The 18,984-nt window shown below is 42.7% G+C and overlaps 1 protein-coding gene across 1 annotated transcript in view; it reads right to left on the bottom strand.

Annotated features, from left to right (window-relative positions):
- The window catches only part of stxbp3 (syntaxin binding protein 3), a 61,820-nt gene that overhangs the window by 35,670 nt on the left and 7,166 nt on the right, over positions 1-18,984 (bottom strand). The window contains exons 3-6 of the mRNA XM_038794792.1: positions 17,183-17,264; positions 15,299-15,375; positions 11,311-11,389; positions 6,758-6,858 (exon numbers count right to left, since the gene is read on the bottom strand). Of these exons, the coding sequence (XP_038650720.1) occupies positions 6,758-6,858; positions 11,311-11,389; positions 15,299-15,375; positions 17,183-17,264 (339 nt within the window). The remainder of the gene's footprint in view (positions 1-6,757; positions 6,859-11,310; positions 11,390-15,298; positions 15,376-17,182; positions 17,265-18,984) is intronic.

Below are 18,984 nucleotides of genomic sequence, written 5' to 3'. Positions count from 1 at the left end.
TCAAGCAAAAGAGCAGTTGGTTACTCAAGCCTGTCCATTTTTAGTAGCGCCCACATCCTACCTTTTGAGCTTTAATGGTTAATAATAATAATAATAATCCTTATTGTCACAAGTAGGCTTATATTAAACAGTGCAATGAAGTTACTGTGAAAAGCCCATAGTCACCATGCTCTTGGGGGGGGGGGGGGGGGGGGGTTGGCATTGGGGGTAGGTGGAGGGCATAAGTTGATGGGAGGTGTGAGGAAACATGAGATAGCATTGGGGTGCTGTGGGTGGGATAGTGAGGTGGGTGGGATAGTGAGGGAGTATGATGGGTGAGGACTAGAAGGCCTAACTTCCAATTGTTAAGCAATTCATGTATTAAAAAATATTGTTTCTACACATCCCATTATGTGCCACAGAGTTACAGTTTTTACAGCACAGAAAGAGGCCTTTTTGGCCCATTGTGTCCGTGCCAGCCATCAAGCACCTATTTACTCTCCTATTTTACAGCATTGGTCTGTAGCCTTGTATGCTATGGTGTTTAAAGTGGTCATTTAAATGCTTAACTCTTGTGAGGCTTCCCGCCTCCAACACCTTTTCAGACAGTGAGTTCCAGATTCCCACCACCGGCTGGCTGAAAACGTTTTTCCTCACATCTCCCGTAAACCACCTGACCATTACCATAAGTCTATGCCCTCTGGTTAGATTTATTGTCACGTGTACTGAGGTACAGTGAACTGTATTGTTCTGCGTACAGACCAATCATTCCATACATGAGAAACATAGGACATAAATTCAATACAATAAATACACAATACAAGGGCTTCCGGTGGAGGCCATAGAGTGAGCGGTTGCACTTTTCGTGGCGGTATATTTTGGAATTTTCCCAAAAACTGTGGGAAAGGCGAAGTATCCCCTCCCCCGGGCCGAGGGGTATGGAATGTGGCAGTTTCTGGGCGGGCTAGAATCTCCCCAAGGTAGGAGGAGTTGGTACAGGGATTGGAGGCCCCAACTGGGTTGGTTGTGTGAAACGGAAGCAGCTGTCAGCAAATGTGAGGAGGCTACTCAATGTAATTGTGATGCCTTTGGAAGGGTAAGAAGTGGAGGTGGTGGTGGCGATGGACACGGAGAAGGCGTTCGAATGGGTGGAGTGGGAATATCTGTGGGAGATGCTGGGGCGATTTGGGTTCAGGCAAGGGTTCGTGAATGGAGTCCAGTTGCTATACAAGTTACCGGTTGCAAGTGTGCGGAAGAACCGAGTGAGCTCGAGATATTTTGGGTTGCACCGGAGGACAAGGTAGGGATGCCCGCTCTCCCCATTGCTCTTTGCTTTGGCGATAGAGCCACTGGCAATGGCGATTAGGGCGTCGGGGGACTGGAGAAGGATTGTGCGTGGGGCCGCCGAGCATAGGGTCTTGTTGTATGCGGATGGCCTGTTGATATACATTGCGGACCAATTGGGCAATTTAGAGATTTTGGAGGGATTTGGCAGGTTCTCAGAGTACAAGTTGAACATGGGAAAGAGTGAGGTGTTCCCAATTGAGACTAGGGAGCAGGAGAGGAGATATGGGGAGTATTCAAGATGGTGGAGGCGAGTTTCAGATACTTGGGCATTCAGGTGACACGGCTTTGGGCGCAGCTGCACAAGCTGAACTTCACTCAGTTAGTGAAGCAGATGAAGGGGGACTTTAAGAGGTGGGATGTGCTGCCATTGTCGCTGGCAGAATGGGTGCAGACAGTAAAGATGATGGTGCTGCCAAGGTTTCTGTTCGTGTTTCAGAAGCTTCCAATCTTCATCCCGAAGGTGTTCTTCCAAAAAGGTCAATGCACTGATCTCTGGGTTTGTGTGGGCAGGAAAGACCCCGCAGGTCAGGAAGGCTTTCTAGAGGGGAGTGGGGGACTATTACTGGGTGGGAAACATTGTCATGGTCAGAAAATAGGTCACAGGGGAGGGGTCAGCGTGGGGGCACTGGAGGTGGCATCGTGTAGGGGAACGGGCTTAAGGGTTTTGCTGTCAGCGTCTCTACCATTCCTGCCAGCCAGGCACTACATGAGCCCAGTGGTGGTCAGGCCTTAAGGTGTGGGGGCAGTGAAGGCAGCATTTGGGACTGGAGGGTATCTCGCTGTTGGCACCGAACTGTGACAATCATAGGTTTGGGTTGGGGGGGGGCTGGATTCAAGGTTTCAGGGGTGGTGGCAGGCAGGGATTGAGCGGTTCGGTGATTCGTTTATAGGGGGTAGATTCGCGTAACTGGAGGACGAGTACAAGTTGCCCAGGGGGAATGGTTTCAGATACCTGCAAGTCCGGGATTTTGTAAAGTGAGAGGTGCCATCCTTCCCTGGGCTGCCGCACATGGGGTTGCAAGATAACGTACTGTACAAGGAGGAGATACGGGAGGGCCCGAGGTCTACAAGGAATTGATGGACTGGGTCAGGGCTCTGGTGGGGGACATAAAGCGCAAGTGGGAGGAGGAGCTGGGAGGGGAGGTGGAGACTAGAACATGGGCTGAGGCCCTGCGGAGAGTGAATTTGTCCTCATCATGTGCGAGGCTAAGCCTCATTGAGTTGAAAAAAGGTCACAAGGCACATATGACGGTTACACGGATGAGTAGGTTTTTCGGGGGATAGGATAGGTGTGGGCGGTGTGCGAGGATGCCCGGGGAATCACGTCCACATGTTTTAGGCATGTCCGAAGCTGAAGCGGTTCTGGCAGAGGTTTGCAGACGTAATGTCCAAGGTACTGGAGATGAAGTTGGCCCAGAGTACAGAGGGAGCGATACTCGGGGTATCGGAAGACGCGGGAGTCCAGGGGGTGAGAGAGACCGATGCTTTGGCCTTTGCCTCTCTGATAGTCTGAAGACAGAGGGACCCGGAGTTGCCGAAAGCGAGGGTGTGGGTGAGCGACCTGGCGTCATTCCGAAGGCTGGAGAAGGTCAGACTCATCCTGAGGGGGTCGGTCGATGGGTTCACTTGAAGGTGGAAGCTGTTTATTGATTTCTTTAAGTATGATTGAGGGGTCAGCAAAAGAAAAAGGGGGTGTGTAAGAGGGTTATACAAGGGTGTTATGGGAGAAGTGTTTCCAGAACCCCAAAATGTATCATGGAGTCCACCCCCCCCCCCCCTTAATGGGTTGTTGCTTTTGAAGCACACGGCTTGTTCCCTAGGTGTGGTATTACAATTATGGACACGTGGTTTTTAAAACAAAACAATGTTTATTCCATGAACTCAACTTAACCTTTTAAAATAAACATTGGGTCTCTTAACACCCCTTACTTCAAAGATAACCCCGAAAATAATACAACACTACCCAATCCTGCAAAGTTTTCTTTTTAACCTCCAAAAGACTTCAACCCTTATCTATTATTTATTGACCCCTCCACTAAGAGGAAATGTTCCTTCCTATCTATGTCCCTCATAATTTTGTACACCTCCATCAAGTCCCCCCTCAGCCTTCGCTTCTCCAAGGAAAACAACCCCAGCCTATCCAGCCTCTTTTCATAACTGAAACCCTCCAGCCCAGGCATCATCCGTTGCACCCTTTCTTGTGCAATCACTTTCTTCCTATATTGTGGCGACCACAATTGTAATTTGTCTTTACAGATAAAATTATCCTGCTCAACAGCACTCAAGAATACTGAACAGAAACTTAGAAGAGAGAAATAATAGGTCACTTCCTTTTCTCAAGCTGAGAGGATTGTCTGTAGCAAAGTACGTCTTGAAAATCCATTGAATGGTTCATTTGAGGAAACAAGTTGACAGACAGATCATAGAATTCATAGAATTTACAGTGCAGAAGGAGGCCATTCGGCTCATCGAGTCTGCAGCGGCTCTTGGAAAGAGCACCCTACCCTAGCCTACACCTCCAGCCTATACCCATAACCCAGCAACCCCACCAAACACTAAGGGCAATTTTGGACACTAAGGGTAATTTAGCATCGCCAGTCCACCTAACCTGCACATCTTTGGACTGTGGGAGGAAACTGGAGCACCCGGAGGAAACACACGCACACACAGGGAGAACGTACAGACTCCGCACAGACAGTGACCCAAGCCGGGAATCGAACCTTGACCCCTGGAGCTGTGAAGCAATTGTGCTAACCACTATGCTACCGTGCTGCCTGGATGAGACAACAAAGATCTGCCTGCCCCATCTAAATGTCTCATGAGGTTTAAGTCAAAAGAGCATTTATTGGATTAATGTAACTGAGATCCCTGTGAAACATGGGACTCCCACCCACCACTTCTTCACAATCGGATTGTGAAATATTCAACTTCTGCCAGCATTTCAGTTCACTGGCAGTGTAAAGAATCCACAGCACAATAGGAAATACAAAAAAAATCATGAATAAACAGCAAAAATATTAAAGTTGATATAAAGGCAGAGTTGGGGCTGGTATTTCACAACAAAGAAGATACCATTACTAATGAGATTTATGTTCCTACTAAACCACAGATATCTAGAAAGGAGGAAACAATTTAAACTGTGGAGTGTAATTCCTGCAGATAACAAATTGATTCTGAAGTGTTTTTTTCATTCAAATTTTAAACTTTTCTTTTTACTCTTCTTTCCTAACGTTCCATCATTCTTTATTTTCCTTAGGGCAGCACGGTGGCCTAGTGGTTAGCACAAACGCCTCACGGCGCTGAGGTCCCAGGTTCGATCCCGGCTCTGGGTCACTGTCCGTGTGGAGTTTGCACGTTCTCCCCGTGTCTGCGTGGGTTTCGCCCCCACAACCCAAAAATGTGCAGAGTAGGTGGATTGGCCACGCTAAATTGCCCCTTAATTGGAAAAAATAATTGGCTAATCTAAATTTATTAAAAAAAAATAAAAAAATTCTTTATTTTCCTTTATTTCTCTTCCTGTGTTGAATTTGGCTCTAATCCACCCTATTTCCTTCTCCTCCTTCACTCGGTTTCTTTTTCTTAAATTGACTTTAAGAAGACAGATTACTAGTATTTTACCATATCCTTTACTGAGGTGCCAGATTCCCCATTATTAAACCTCATTTCCAGCTATTTATGGAGTGAAATTAATTGGCACTGACCAGCACCACCCCAGCACATTCTGGCTCATTAACTGCAGCTTATCATAAAAGAACGGCTCCAGGATGACCTCAATGTGAAAAATACACTGCTCTATTGTTGAATTTAGAAATGATACGGTCATCCACCCTGCCATATTCCTTTCACAATTTAGACTGTCAACACTTCTAAACATCTGCACTTCTTACATCGCATCCCAGCACTGTCATTGCCCCAAGGGAACAGCTGCTTCCTCACTCCAATACTTCCACTTAAGTGAGGCAATCACCACTACCTTCCCATCCAAATCAACTTGGTGCCAATCAGAAAAATACTTTATAGCTCTGGATCCCAAATGCCAGAAACTCTCCTTTTCATTATAGAAGGCACACTGAATGGCTAAGGTACATACTTCTGCCTCTTGCACTAAGTAACTTTGCCAGACCGTGTCAGCTTGGCTATAGAAGGGAAAAATGTAGTCCCCTCCTCAGTGATATCCTCCGTGACCTGGGATGAGAATATTGTGCTATGACGAGAGATTACATGGAATGAGCCTATACTCTCTGGGGTCTAGAAGATGGAGAGAAGATATCATTAAAATGGGAGATTATGGGAGGGCTTGACAGGGTAGAGTCTGCTTCCCAGAGCTAGGGAACATATTCTCAGGATAATAGTTCGGCCATTTAGGACTGAGATGAGGAGAAATATATTCATCTTGAGGATAGTTGTTATTTAGTAATTGAGTATATTAGCAGAATATATTACAGCAGAAATCAATTGATTTTTGAACGCTAAGGAACACAAAGGTTGAAAAGTGACGTTCAGGTCAATTTAATAGCAGAGAACCTGGAGAGGTCTTATGGCCTACTCCTGCCCAGATTTTTTAGTTAACATTCTGTTTGGCAAATGTTTGGAAAATTAGGTGATCATGGAATATCAAAAGGAAAACTAATTCTTCGGAAATTCAACCAATGGGTTTGGGGTATTTTTTGGTTTAATTGATCACTTCTGAAGAAATTGGAGAGGAATTTCAAACAGAGAATTCCTGTATTAATTACAAGTCTCGTGTTTTTCTCATCCCTACTAAGGAGTACTAGGATGGGAAAGTTCTTGGGCATAAGATACAACAAAAACAATGGGACCTATCTACCTATACCTGACTACTGGCACCATGGACAAAAAAGAAACAAGAGTCAGATCTATCCTGCTAGCATCATCGACGGTAGCTGCAGCGGTTCATAGATTTGAATATACTTGATATTCACTGAGCCGAGTCTTTTGCACAGGAAGCAAATAGCATGGCAAAATGACATAGCCTTATAAAGCAGAAATGTTTGTGGAATTATCTTAACAAGGTTCAAGGACTTAAATGATAAATGAATGATAAAGTCTTGCTTGCAACATTGTTCAAATTAGAACTTAAATGATTCTCTGCATAACTACAGTTAATTAATGATTTGCTGAATATGCTCAATCTCAATTGCACATAAACAAATATTCAATAAGTCTGAAAGGTGTGAATTGAAGGAAAAACATGCAAATTAATGTAAGAGAAGTTTATTTTACAGTGCACTACTAAAGTATGAAACGTTGCTGTCTGCCTTGGGTAAAAAGTGAAAAGTTATTATAACTGCCCCCATCATTCAGCAACAACTGATTTATTTCGTGATCTGGAATAAGTGCCACAACATTTGAGTGCTTGAGCTATTTAGCAGAGAAATTATTTTTAACAGTAAAATACTTGTAAAAGTACCTTAGATTCATATGAAAGAAAGGAAATGTTAACTTCTTTGCAACGTTTTATGACTTTTGAGCACGTCGTCTTTAACTGACTAAAGAGGTTATCAGGACAATCTAGAATTTAAAAAAAAAAGGTTATTTCAACAAAACTGCAAATCTGCCATTCTGCACTTCAAAGTTCAATAAATGTATTCCTTAATACGAACATGATGCTGGGAATGCCAATATATTGAGGAAGTGACATATGCATTTATTCCCACAGTTATAGAGCTTGCAAAGGAAAATTCAGATAGTCTTCAAGCACCCTGCATCAACATATTTTGATCTATTGATATCCAGGAGAAAAAAAATATATTCAAGATACGGTGCAGTGCAAACTCTGTGATTGACTATCAACCTGCAGCTAAGTGGCTGACTCATCTTTTTGCTAAGCTGTTACAAAACACTTGATAGATATACTTATCCTTCAAATAACTGCCTCGATTGATGATGGCACCCTGAAGTGTAGATTAAATGTGTTTCAGACCAAACCACGGTGCCTTGATCACTGTCTGACATTAGCACCCATATCAACAATGTCCTGTAGGCTAGTCAGAAGCCAGGCATTCCTGGCTCTTAAGTTGATCCAGTGTTGAGACCTTCCGCACAAGCTGTCAGTGGTCCTACTGCAGTGGGTTATTTGCTGATGGGACTTTGGTTTCAGATTTCACGCAAACAATAAAAAAACATCCATTGTTTGGAGATCCCAAAATAACAGGCTACCTCCAGACTCTGTGCGAGCACTGACACTTTTCAACATTGTAATAAATATTCATCCCAACACCACCTACAGACAATTTATTTATAGAATTTACAGTGCAGAAGCAGGCCATTCAGCCCATCGAGTCTGCACCAGCCCTTGGAAAGAGCACCCCACTTAAGCCCACACCCCCACCCCATCCCCGTAAGCCAGTAACCCCATCTAACCTTTTTGGGCACTAAGGGGCAATTTATCATGGCCAATCCATTTAACCTACACATCTTTGGACTGTGGGAGGAAACCGGAGCACCCGGAGGAAACCGAACGTACACACGGGAAGAACGTGCAGACTCCGCACAGAGTGACCCAAGCTGGAAATCGAACCTGGGACCCTGGAGCTGTGAAGCAATTGTGCTAACCACTGTGCTACCGTGCTGCCAACATCTGCCAAGCAACATGTGTCTGGCAGTAAATGGCCACGGTTTCCATCACCCACAAGCAAGTCCTAACTACTGACCTGTTATAGATAGCCCATTACCACAAATAGTAGGTATTAGAAACAAGTGCCAGAAGACACACATAGACCACACAAAGACCAACAAACAGCTCAACATGTTCGTGAATGGACAAGGCTGGATTTTGACTTGTGTATCTGACTGAAACATTGGACCATCGCTTTATTTTTGAGGAACGCTTTACCAAGTCTTCACCAGTGGCAAAGACAAGAATAACTTGAGCAGCTAACTAGTTGTCTTGTCTGTAGAAACAAACGTGCAGTCACCAAGAAATTCTGACAACCCAAAGATGAGCAGGGTAGGTGGACTGGCCATGCTAAATTGCCCTTTAATTGGAAAAAGAAAGAAACTCTGTTGTAAAACAACAGGAGGCAAGCCCAGCGTATCCACCCTTGTGTGGGTTCAGATTTTCCTGACTAAAGATTAGGAGTAAACATTCAGCTGAAAGAATGCTGCATATAATAATAGATATTTTGGGACATGGCCTAGCTGTTCCCACTAACATCAACTTTGTTGACACCAGGCAGCCTTTCAGAGGCTGCTCCTACAAACCAGAACTGTCTTTTTAAATGTATTTAATCCACCAAGCTAGCTCCCCAGTTCAGGATACCCATGTTTGGTCTATTCCCCAAAGATCCTAGATGAAACATCAAATGCTTACTGAGACAAGAACAATTTTCAAAGTGTACCCTATGCCTCATTATCGACATTCCAGCTTCCTGGTTTTAACAGTGTGGAAAAACCACTTTCTGGAATGCTGTTTTTTTTTAATTTTTACAATTAAGGGAAATTTAGCATGGACAATCCACCTACCCTTTACATCTTTGGGCTGTGGGGTGAGACCCACACAGACATGTGGAGAATGTTCAAACTCCATTTGGACATTAACCCAGGCCGGGATCGAACCCGGGTCCTTGGTGCCATGAGGCAGCAATGCTAACCACTGTGCCACCGTACCACCCTTCGATCTAGAATGTTTAGATGTTTTGTAAATTATCATAAGACCTTTGTGACACCCCCAATCCCAGCCCAACACTGCTGCTAGTTAGAAGTTGCAGCCCACATATTTATAAACTGGAGGGCTGCCTGGTCCCCTAAAGGACTTTCACAGATGTTTTCCAATATATAAAAACCTAAGGCTCAAGTTTCAAATCTGTCCAGTTGTTTATTAAAGTTGTGTAACTGAACCCCGCAAAATGCAGAAACTCCAATTATAGTTTATTTAAATATACCTGAATGAACATAAATGAAGTTTTAAAAAAAAGGACAAGTTATTTTTGGTGTTAAAATCCTGGATACAAAAAGTCAATTACAAAAACTATAAAAACATTAATTTTCATTTATTATTAATACAAGTCACTGTGTGCACCAGCTAAATGTCTAGAGCTCCACTGTATTCATAAGAAAACTCATTGAGTTATATATTTTAGTCATCTATATTTCCTTTTCAAACAAAAATTAACTGCTGAAACAATCAGTCATATTTTAGTTTCATTAAACAATGATTCACCAGCAAGGGTTTATATATACACGTTTAATTGTGTGGGCTCTTCAATTTTTGTTTTCATGCAGCTGCATACACACAGTACTTTAAAAAAAAAAAAAAATTTAGATTACCCAATTATTTTTTCCAATTAAGGGGCAATTTAGCGTGGCCAATCCACCTACTCTGCACATTTTTGGGTTGTGGGGGCGAAACCCACGCAGACACGGGAAGAATGTGCAAACTCCACACGGACAGTGACCCAGAGCCGGATCGAACCTGGGAAGTGCTGCCCTATACACAGTACTTAAAGGGACCAGCTTATATCTAGCCTGCAAAGGAACTTCTCAAGTTGCTGCATGGCCAGACAGATTAGAGGGGACCTTGATCATCAGAAAACCTCAAGGTCCATAGAACTGAATTCACAAACCTCACCTTCTGTTCAGTGTTGCTCACATACTTGTGTCAACCTAGTTATTTTAAAATATAACATAGGTTACACATTTTGTGCAGATATATTTGAAGGCAATGTAGCTGGTCGCACAGAAACATTTGTTTTGAAGAAAACAAAGAGCCACATTTATATAAACTCAAAATATTTGGGTGGTAATTTTGAGCAATTGTTAAACTGAGAAAGTTGAGCACAATTTCAGCCACATGGGATCATAGAACATAGAACAGTACAGCACAGAACAGGCCCTTCGGCCCTCGATGTTGTGCCGAGCAATGATCACCCAACTTAAACCCACGTAACCCGTATACCCGTAACCCAACAATCCCCCCATTAACCTTACACTACGGGCAATTTAGCATGGCCAATCCACCTAACCCGCACATCTTTGGACTGTGGGAGGAAACCGGAGCACCCGGAGGAAACCCACGCACACACGGGGAGGACGTGCAGACTCCACACAGACAGTGACCCAGCCGGGAATCGAACCTGGGACCCTGGAGCTGTGAAGCATTGATGCTAACCACCATGCTACCGTGAGGCCCCAAATATAGCTTTAACATCAATGCTTATTAACACTTCTTATTCCATGGTAGGCATCTTCATCAATGCTTATTAACACTTCATCCACAAAAACATTGTTATTCAAACATTTGAAACAAAGAAAATATATTACATTTCCAAAATTGTTCTTTTGACACCAGAAAATTAGGGCATAATGGACTTAAGCGTAGAAAGCTCGAGGTTTGTCTTTCCAAGCTAGTTGCCTACCATGGAATAAGAAGGGCTACATACAAATTCCGATGTATTTGCAAATGTATCTCAAGTTACTGGCAAAATCATAGTTTTTAGCTCTAAATTAGTTTTTTTATGAACTTTATTAATATCACACATAGGCTTACATTAACACTGCAATGAAGTTACTGTGAAAATCCCCTAGTCACCTGTTTGGGTTCACTGATGGAGAATTCAGAATGTCCAATTTACCTAACAAGCATACCCTTCAGGACTTGTGGGAGAAAACTGGATCACCTGGAGGAAACCCACCCAGATATGAGGAGAACGTGCAGTCTCCGCACAGATAGTGACCCAAGCCGAGAATCGAACCCGGATCCCTGATGCTGTGAAGCAAGTGTTAACCACTGTGCTACCGTTTTTAATCACCATTGAGGCAGTAACATAAAGAGCGGCCCTTTCCACGCTTCCAGACCCACAAAATTTAACCAATAAACTGCAACTGACTTGCACAAACATTGAAGGCTATGTTGTTCCTGCGTGGTGGGATTTGGGAATGCCTGGGCTAAGACACAGACAATACAGTGCAGTGCTGCAACTATTTTCAAAGAGAAGCACAGTGGACAACAATAAAGCTACTTACAATCAGTGAAGTAAACGTAGGCTGCCTTATACTTGTAGGAGTGCTTTTTTTTGAAGTCATTTATCAGTGCACTCACTGACTGAAAAGTAAAAGAATAAATGGTGTAGCAAACATTGCCTTTCGCGTACAAATAGTTTCTTAAATACATTTTCCCTTCATTGTTAATTGAATGTCTCAGGGGACTTTTTTTTCATTTTTGGGGTTGGAACAAGCTTTTAGAAAGTCACACATTTTTCTTATGTGTTCAAGCAATTAGGATGGTCTCCACACAAATAAATGTTACATCAGGGATACATCCGCAGTAAATCACACCACAAATATGTCACATGAATGTAGGGCAGAAAACCAATACTAGTCATTTGAACTAATCTGTTAATCGATATTAATGACCTAGATGAAGAGACATAGAGTAATGTAACTAGATTTGCTGACAATACAAAGCTAGATGAGAATGTAAGCTCCGAGGAAGACATAAACAAGCTGCAAAGAGATACAGCCAGATTATTTAAGTGGACAAAAAATTGGCAGATGAAGCATAATACCGTGCGAGATTATTCACATTAGCTGTAAGAATAGAAAAACAGAATATTCTTTAAAAATAAATTAAACTTGTAAATGTTGATGTGTAGAGAGACTTGGATGCACGCGCAAAGGAACACAAAGAGCCAGCAAGCAATTAGGATAGTAAATGGCAGGTCGGCCTGAGTAGTCATAAAGAAGTCTTGCTACAATTGTTCTGGATTTTGGCGAGAATCCCACCCCATATCTAGAACACAGTGTGCAGTTTTGGTTTCCATATTTAAGGAAGGGTATACTTGCACTGGAGGAAGAACAGCAAAAGTTAATTAGATTAGTCCCTGGGATTGGTGGCCTATCCTATGATGACAGGCTGAGTAAATTGGGTCTATAGTATCTCGAGTTTAAGAATCAGAGGTGCTCTCAATATTATGAAAGGGCTTCACAGAGTAAACTCAGAGGTTGGTCAGGATCTTCTAGTGGCAGGCGTGGAAGCGAGAGTGATTTCTGCTGTGAGGATGCAGGATGGCTGACCTTACATGATCTATTGCTGTTCAGCTCATTAAATATGCATCGGTGAGGAGCTTGTCAAATTGGGTAGTGGAGGCAACAGGAAGTCAGCGTCCCCGCCATTACCGCTGGGGGGGGGGGGGGGTCAATGTTCCGGTTGCTACATTGTTCCTCCTCCCCTCCCGCTAACCCTTCCTTGGTCATCCTCCACTTAACTTGCACTGTCAGCACCCAGTCTGCAGCATAGGCTGGCATTTACAGACATTCCTCAACGAGGACAATGCAGCAGCAACACACCATTAATCATGGAAGACATTTACCTCACCAGGTGCACACTACTTGTTGCAGTCGTAAAAGTGAACATTCTAATTTCTCACTGTGGAGAAACTTAATTTGGAGGAGGAAATTAATTCTGGCAAGCTGGCCTTTTAACAAGCACACAAGACATTGTAATGCATGCAAAGGGCTTCTCAACATTGTTCATCGGGAAACTGGAACCATCTTCAAAGTCCTGAAACATAAATGCTAAATTTCATCCCAAAGTTGGCTTCACACTAAATTAAGTTCCCTACTGCTGGCGGGACAAGAAGATTCCACCCATTATTTCCCCTGGCTGCGGAATCTAGAACAAGGGTAAAGGGCTAATCATCTAGGACTGGGATGAGGAGAAATGTTTATTCTCAAATGGTTGTGAATCTACAATTCTGAGAGTTGTGGACGCTCCATCGTTGAATATATTTAAGATTGAGATAGATAGATTTTTGGTCCCACAGGCAATCATAGGTCACATTTAATAAGTAAAATATTTGAATCCGTTCAAAAATGGTTCTATAAAGTAGACAGTACAAAAAAACCATCAATCAACCACCAAGGTCTGTCACAAAATAAACCTATTAAATCACTTGAAATAAATGTAAAAAATACCCAGCTGGTTCACTAATGCACTTCAGGGAAGAAAATCTGCCATCCTTATCCAATCTAGCCTATATGTGACTCCAGACCCACAGCAACATTGTTGACTCTGAAATGCCCTCTGAAATAGTCTAGCAAGCGACTCAGTTCAAGGGCAATTTTAAAAAAATTTTAGAGTACCCAATTAATTTTTTCCAATTTAAGGGGCAATTTAGCGTGGCTAATCCACCTACCCTGCACATCATTGGGTTGTGGGGCCAAAACCCACGCAAACACGGAGAGAACGTGCAAACTCCACACGGACAGTGACCCAGAGCCGGGATTGAACCTGGGACCTCAGTGCCGTGAAGCAGCAGGGCTAACCCTCTGTACCATTGTGCTGCCCAAGGGAAATTTGAGATGGGCAACAAGTGCTGCCCTAGCCAGTGATGCCCACATCCCAGGAAAGAAGAAAGAAAATTAAACACTGCAGATGCTGGAAATCTAAAATGAAAACAGAAAGGGTTGGAAGTACTGAGCAGATCTGGCATCATCATCTTGGAGAAGAAAACAAAGCTAACAGTTCAAGTCAAATAATGACCATTCTCCAGACCTATTTATCACGGAATTCTGTTTCAAAGTCATCATTAAAGAACCAATCTGTGCCACATAATCAACCAAACAATTCCCTTATGAGCAAACCTGCTCAACTCCTTCCGGTGGCTCTATAAAAAGCAATCACAAAAATTACCAACTTAGAAAACAATCATTAACTGATATACATATATAATGGCAAAAGTATCCTGTATTTGAAAAGCAATCTTAGCTATAATCAAGACCAAAGAAAGACTGGTAGAAATGACAATTTTAAATAATTTTGGTGACTTCATAAAACACAAAGAGGTCCAGAAAACATGTTTCTAAAGAAAGAGCTGGTTTTGTGCAATTGTTCTCAAAATTCACCATGTTTCAAGTCCTCTATTCTATCAAGGATAGGTGCTGAACTCAACAAAGGGTTGTCAGGTAATGAAAACCACAATATCCACCACACCCCGAGGTCTCCTTTCCCTACCTCCAAGCAGCTTGTTATAGGTTAGCAGAAGCAAGGACATAGGAGATGGCCATCAGCCATTGATCGTGAAAGGCATAAGCAGAAGATTTACATGATAATGGTATAATTTGACCAGTGATTGTATTTGCACTGCCATAATCTTCCACTTGTAAATCAACAATTTTGTTGGCTGATAAAAGATACCACATTAGAAATATTCAAAATGTTAACAATTAGGATGTCATCAAATATAGGATGCCAACTTGGAGAAAGTCAATGTTAACTTCCAGTTAGAATTGTAGAAACTGTAAGTATAGCACCATGAAAATGAGGAGGAATGCCCTCTGTCTCTTTCTCTCCCCATGCTGTCTCTCTCTCTCCCGCGCCCTCTGTTTCACTCTCTCCGTCTCTCTAACCCCGCGCCGTCTCACTCTCTCTCCCCCTGCGCCCTGTCTCACTCTCTCTCCCCCCGTGCCCTCTGTCTCACTCTCTCCCCATGCCCTGTTTCACTCTCTCCCCAAGCCCTCTGTCTCCCTCCCTCTCCCGTGCCCTCTCTCTCTCTCTCTCCCTGCACTCTGTTTCACTCTCTCCCTCTCCCCACGCCCTCTGTCTCTCGCTCTCTCCCTGCGCCATCTGTCTCTCTCTCTACCCTCGCGCCGTCTGTGTCTCTCTCTCCCTCTCTCTCTCCCCGTGCCCTCTGTCTCACTCACTCTCTCCCACTCCCCCCCGCACTCTCTGTCTGTCTCATTCACTCTCACTCTCTGTGCGGCAGAAAGGGAGGAGGAATGGTGCTTATAAATAGGAATAGGACAAGTCACAAAACTACAGGCAGCCAATGGACATGTTTTATCTTGCCTTCCTTTTTAATGTAGGCATTGCGCAACTTTTCCAAATAAGAGAAGAGATTCTAGATGACACAGCTACATGCTGCTCAAAACTTGTTCTGCATTCAGTATTAAACACTGAACAGTATTAAACAACAGAACAGGAGATTGTCCTAGTTTATCCTGAAAACGATACCTTTTCTGTTGGAGTAATGAAGTAGACTGCCTTGGCATTTGGAAGAGGCTCACGGATTTTATGTAGGTCTTCAACAACTGTGAACAGAAAAGTTTCAGTTCGTGGTTCGAGAAAAATCAAATGCAATATTTATGTCATAAGCAGATTTACAATTGCGTCAAAGCAACTCTTGAATCTCTATTCCTATTATCCAGTTAGTGCTAATGAGGACAGGGCAGGAGAAAATGACAGGATTGGCACTCTCCCACAGTACATTGCCTTCTTGACATTTACTGTGGAAGTTCCCACGTGAGAAATTATCACTTGGAAGAAGTGTCCATTGACTGTCAGTGCCCCAAGGGTCACACCCCAGCATACATCACCACCTTCAGGAGAGTGAGGGAGAAAGACTGGAAGAAATGAATATGCAGCTGTAATATTAACTGCGCATATAAAAGGTAAACTAAACGGTTCCAAAGAGGATGTTATGTTTGTATTCCCACAGAGACAGTGTAAACACAACATTAGCTCGAAACAATGTATTGCATTCGCAAGTATAGACTAACTCAACATGTAACGATTAAAAATATTTAAATTTTATTTGTAACCACGGACATCAACCAGATGACTGCTTGGGAAAAGCAACATTCACACAACAGGGCGAGCAAGGCAGAAGGATATTTTTAGTGCATCAGTAACATCTCAAAGAAATTTGTATACCGTTTATTACTATGAAGATCAGTGGCTTGCTACATGGACGAATGTTGCAGCTACTTGCACACAGCAAAGTTCCACAAACAGCATGGAGATCAATGACAAATTAATTTATTTTCATTGATGCTGATTGAGGGAGGAACATCGACCAACAGACTGGGTGAAATTTCTGCTCTTTGAATACTGTCATTACTAATAGGCAGATTGAGCTGAAATCCCATGTGAACGACAGCTTGGATTATGTTTTAAAAATGTGATTTCTTAAATTTAAGCAAACATACTTCTAACATAAAACAGATTACATCACCTGCAATTTAGACCCATGTATGCCACTTGCAAATGACACAATTAGAATCATCGGTAGGATAGAAACAGCGCCAAAATGCTTCAACATGCAATCTGTAGTCAGCAAGACATATATTTGTATGGCTACTCTAATTCACCATTCATTTTTTTTTCAATCTTTTAAAATTTAGAGCAGTTTTGAAAAGAAAAATTGGCGCTCAGAGATTAAGATTTTCCTTATGGCTAGATGGATCACTGCATAATCTCAGAAAAACAACATTCTTACTTCAAGCACCAGTCTTCCTGATCCACAAAATGAGGAACTGATGTACTTTGACAATGGGTCTCAATTATTGTGTGTATAATCTTGGACCTTTTTTAAAAAAAATTAAATTCTTCATGTAAACAACCTACTGGAAATTCAAGTCATTTCCCCCTTCCCACTCCTTGTGGGAGTGAGACGTGAATTGAATGCAGAAGATCAACTAAAGGGCGGAAATAAAAACGGAAGGAACACTCAGCAGATACAGCAGCATCTACAAAGAGAGGAACAGAGTTAATATTTCAGGTCGATGGTCTTTCATCAGAACTGGAAATTAGAAATGTAAGCATTTTCAAGCACTTGCTGGGGAAGGAAAAGGTTGGGAGTGCAGGAGGACAAACAAAGGGAAAGGTCTGCGATAGGATGGAAGGCAGAAGAATACAAATTACAAAAGCGATAATATTGTAAGGGAAAAGGTTATGGTAATGAGACAAGTAAAGAAAGAAAAGGGGCATAAATTAGAATTGCAAAATAATTGAAAATAGCGTGAACCAGCAAGTTTATTTAAAAATGGCAACTAAGGGTGAAAATACAAGGTTATCCGTTAATCATAAAATAACGAGTGTTCTTAAACAAGTACATACCACTGATCCCTTCAGTCATAAGATTTGACATGTTGCAGCAAGAGGAAAGAAGCTTTGTGGTATAATGGTCCAAAATAAGTATCTGCAAGTGAAAAGTGACAGCTTAACTATCTCCCAATGCAGTTTTCTGAACTTTCAATTGATTAACTCTTTGGAAGAACTCTGCCTTCAGACTGCGCTAGTCTTTTATGGCTATTGATTTTTCTCCTCTTCTTCAGATATCAACTCACACTTGGGTGTGGCTCCACAGAAACATGCCACATTGAAATGGCTAAAAGCAAATTACTGCGGATGCTGGAATCTGAAACGAAAGGGAAAATGCTGGAAAATCTCAGCAAGTCTGGCAGCATCTGTAGGGAGAGAAAAGAGCTAACGTTTCGAGTCTGATGACTCTTGGTCACCAATCTAACCAACTTTCCGTACCCCCAAGTTCACCCCCATAATACAGGTGGCCATGCACCAAAATTGGAAGTCTGCCCGTCATATTTAAATGAACATCAAGGGTCATTTCGGAATTTTATCATGCCTCTTGACCCTGATAACAGCAGGTTGGGAGCAGGAAGCCTAATTGTTCACCTCAAAGAGGGTGGGGGCGGGTTGCTCTTCAGGGGTTGCCCTTTGCTGAATTGCAGGGTGACCCCCACTACAGATCAGAGCGCCTTCCTTCCTACCCAATCCCTCCCTTAAACCCCTCCCCTCAACTCCACTGCCCCTCTCCTTAACGTACTCAAGCCCTTCCAGCCCAAGATCCCAGAGATCCAAGGCCTTGAGGTCCTATCTACACCAGCAGCCATTGATGTCTTCCTAGTGCTGCTTTGACTGATAGCTTCCGGGGTTATATGCCATCCACACGTGGTATTATGCAGCCCTCTGTTTCGCTCCCCACAGCTGCTGCCTGGCTTAGTGAATATTTCCAGCATTCTTTGTTTTATCTAAAGGAAGAAAATTTAAAGCTGACAGTGATAAGAAACAACCTCACCAGCAGGTGCAGGACAATAATTGTTGTTAGTCGAGTAACTAGACCATGGTACGAACATATTTACAAAGCATTTTTTTAAATTTTAGAGTACCCAATTCTTTTTTTTCCAATTAAGGGGCAATTTAGCATGGCCAAACCACCTACCCTGCACATCTTTTTGGGTTGTGGGGGGTGAGACCCACGCAGACTCGGGGAGAATGTGCAAACTCCACACGGACAGTGACCCGGGGTCGGGATCGAACCTCGGTCCTCGGCATCGTGACAAATTTATGAAGTTTAAACTACTGCAGGATATATGTTCTTGAACTGGGGAGGTGGTGGCATAGTGGTATTGTTGCTGGACTAGTAATTCAGAGACCCAGGATAATGATCTGGGGACCCGGGTTTGAATCCCACAATGGCACGTGATGGAATTTAAACTGAATAAAATATCTGGAATTAAGAAATGTCTAATGGTGACCATTAAAGCCATTGCTGATTGATGTAAAAACCCCATCTGGTTCACTAATGTCCTTTCAGGAAGGGAATCTGCTGTCTGGCCTACATTTTAATTCTTAACCGCCCCCTCAAGGAGATGGGCAATAAATGCTGGCACAGCCTGCGATGCCACGTCCCATGAACGAATAAAATAAAAGCTGTGATCTGTTAATCTGCCAGAAACTATTTGCTATTTATTTTTTTTAAAGTATGTTGAATTTAAGTTGTTTTCAATTTCTTTACACAAATCTTTTCAATTGGTATAAATATCCAAATATTTATTCAAATTAATCCAAATATTTGCAAATTCTCCATAGCAGATTTGGACATTACAAATGGATAAACC

The sequence above is a fragment of the Scyliorhinus canicula genome, chromosome 4 (assembly GCF_902713615.1).
Source record: "Scyliorhinus canicula chromosome 4, sScyCan1.1, whole genome shotgun sequence".
NCBI classification, from domain to species: domain Eukaryota; kingdom Metazoa; phylum Chordata; class Chondrichthyes; order Carcharhiniformes; family Scyliorhinidae; genus Scyliorhinus; species Scyliorhinus canicula.
Note: the sequence above shows the minus strand (reverse complement) of the source record. Positions and strands in the feature narration are given on the sequence as shown.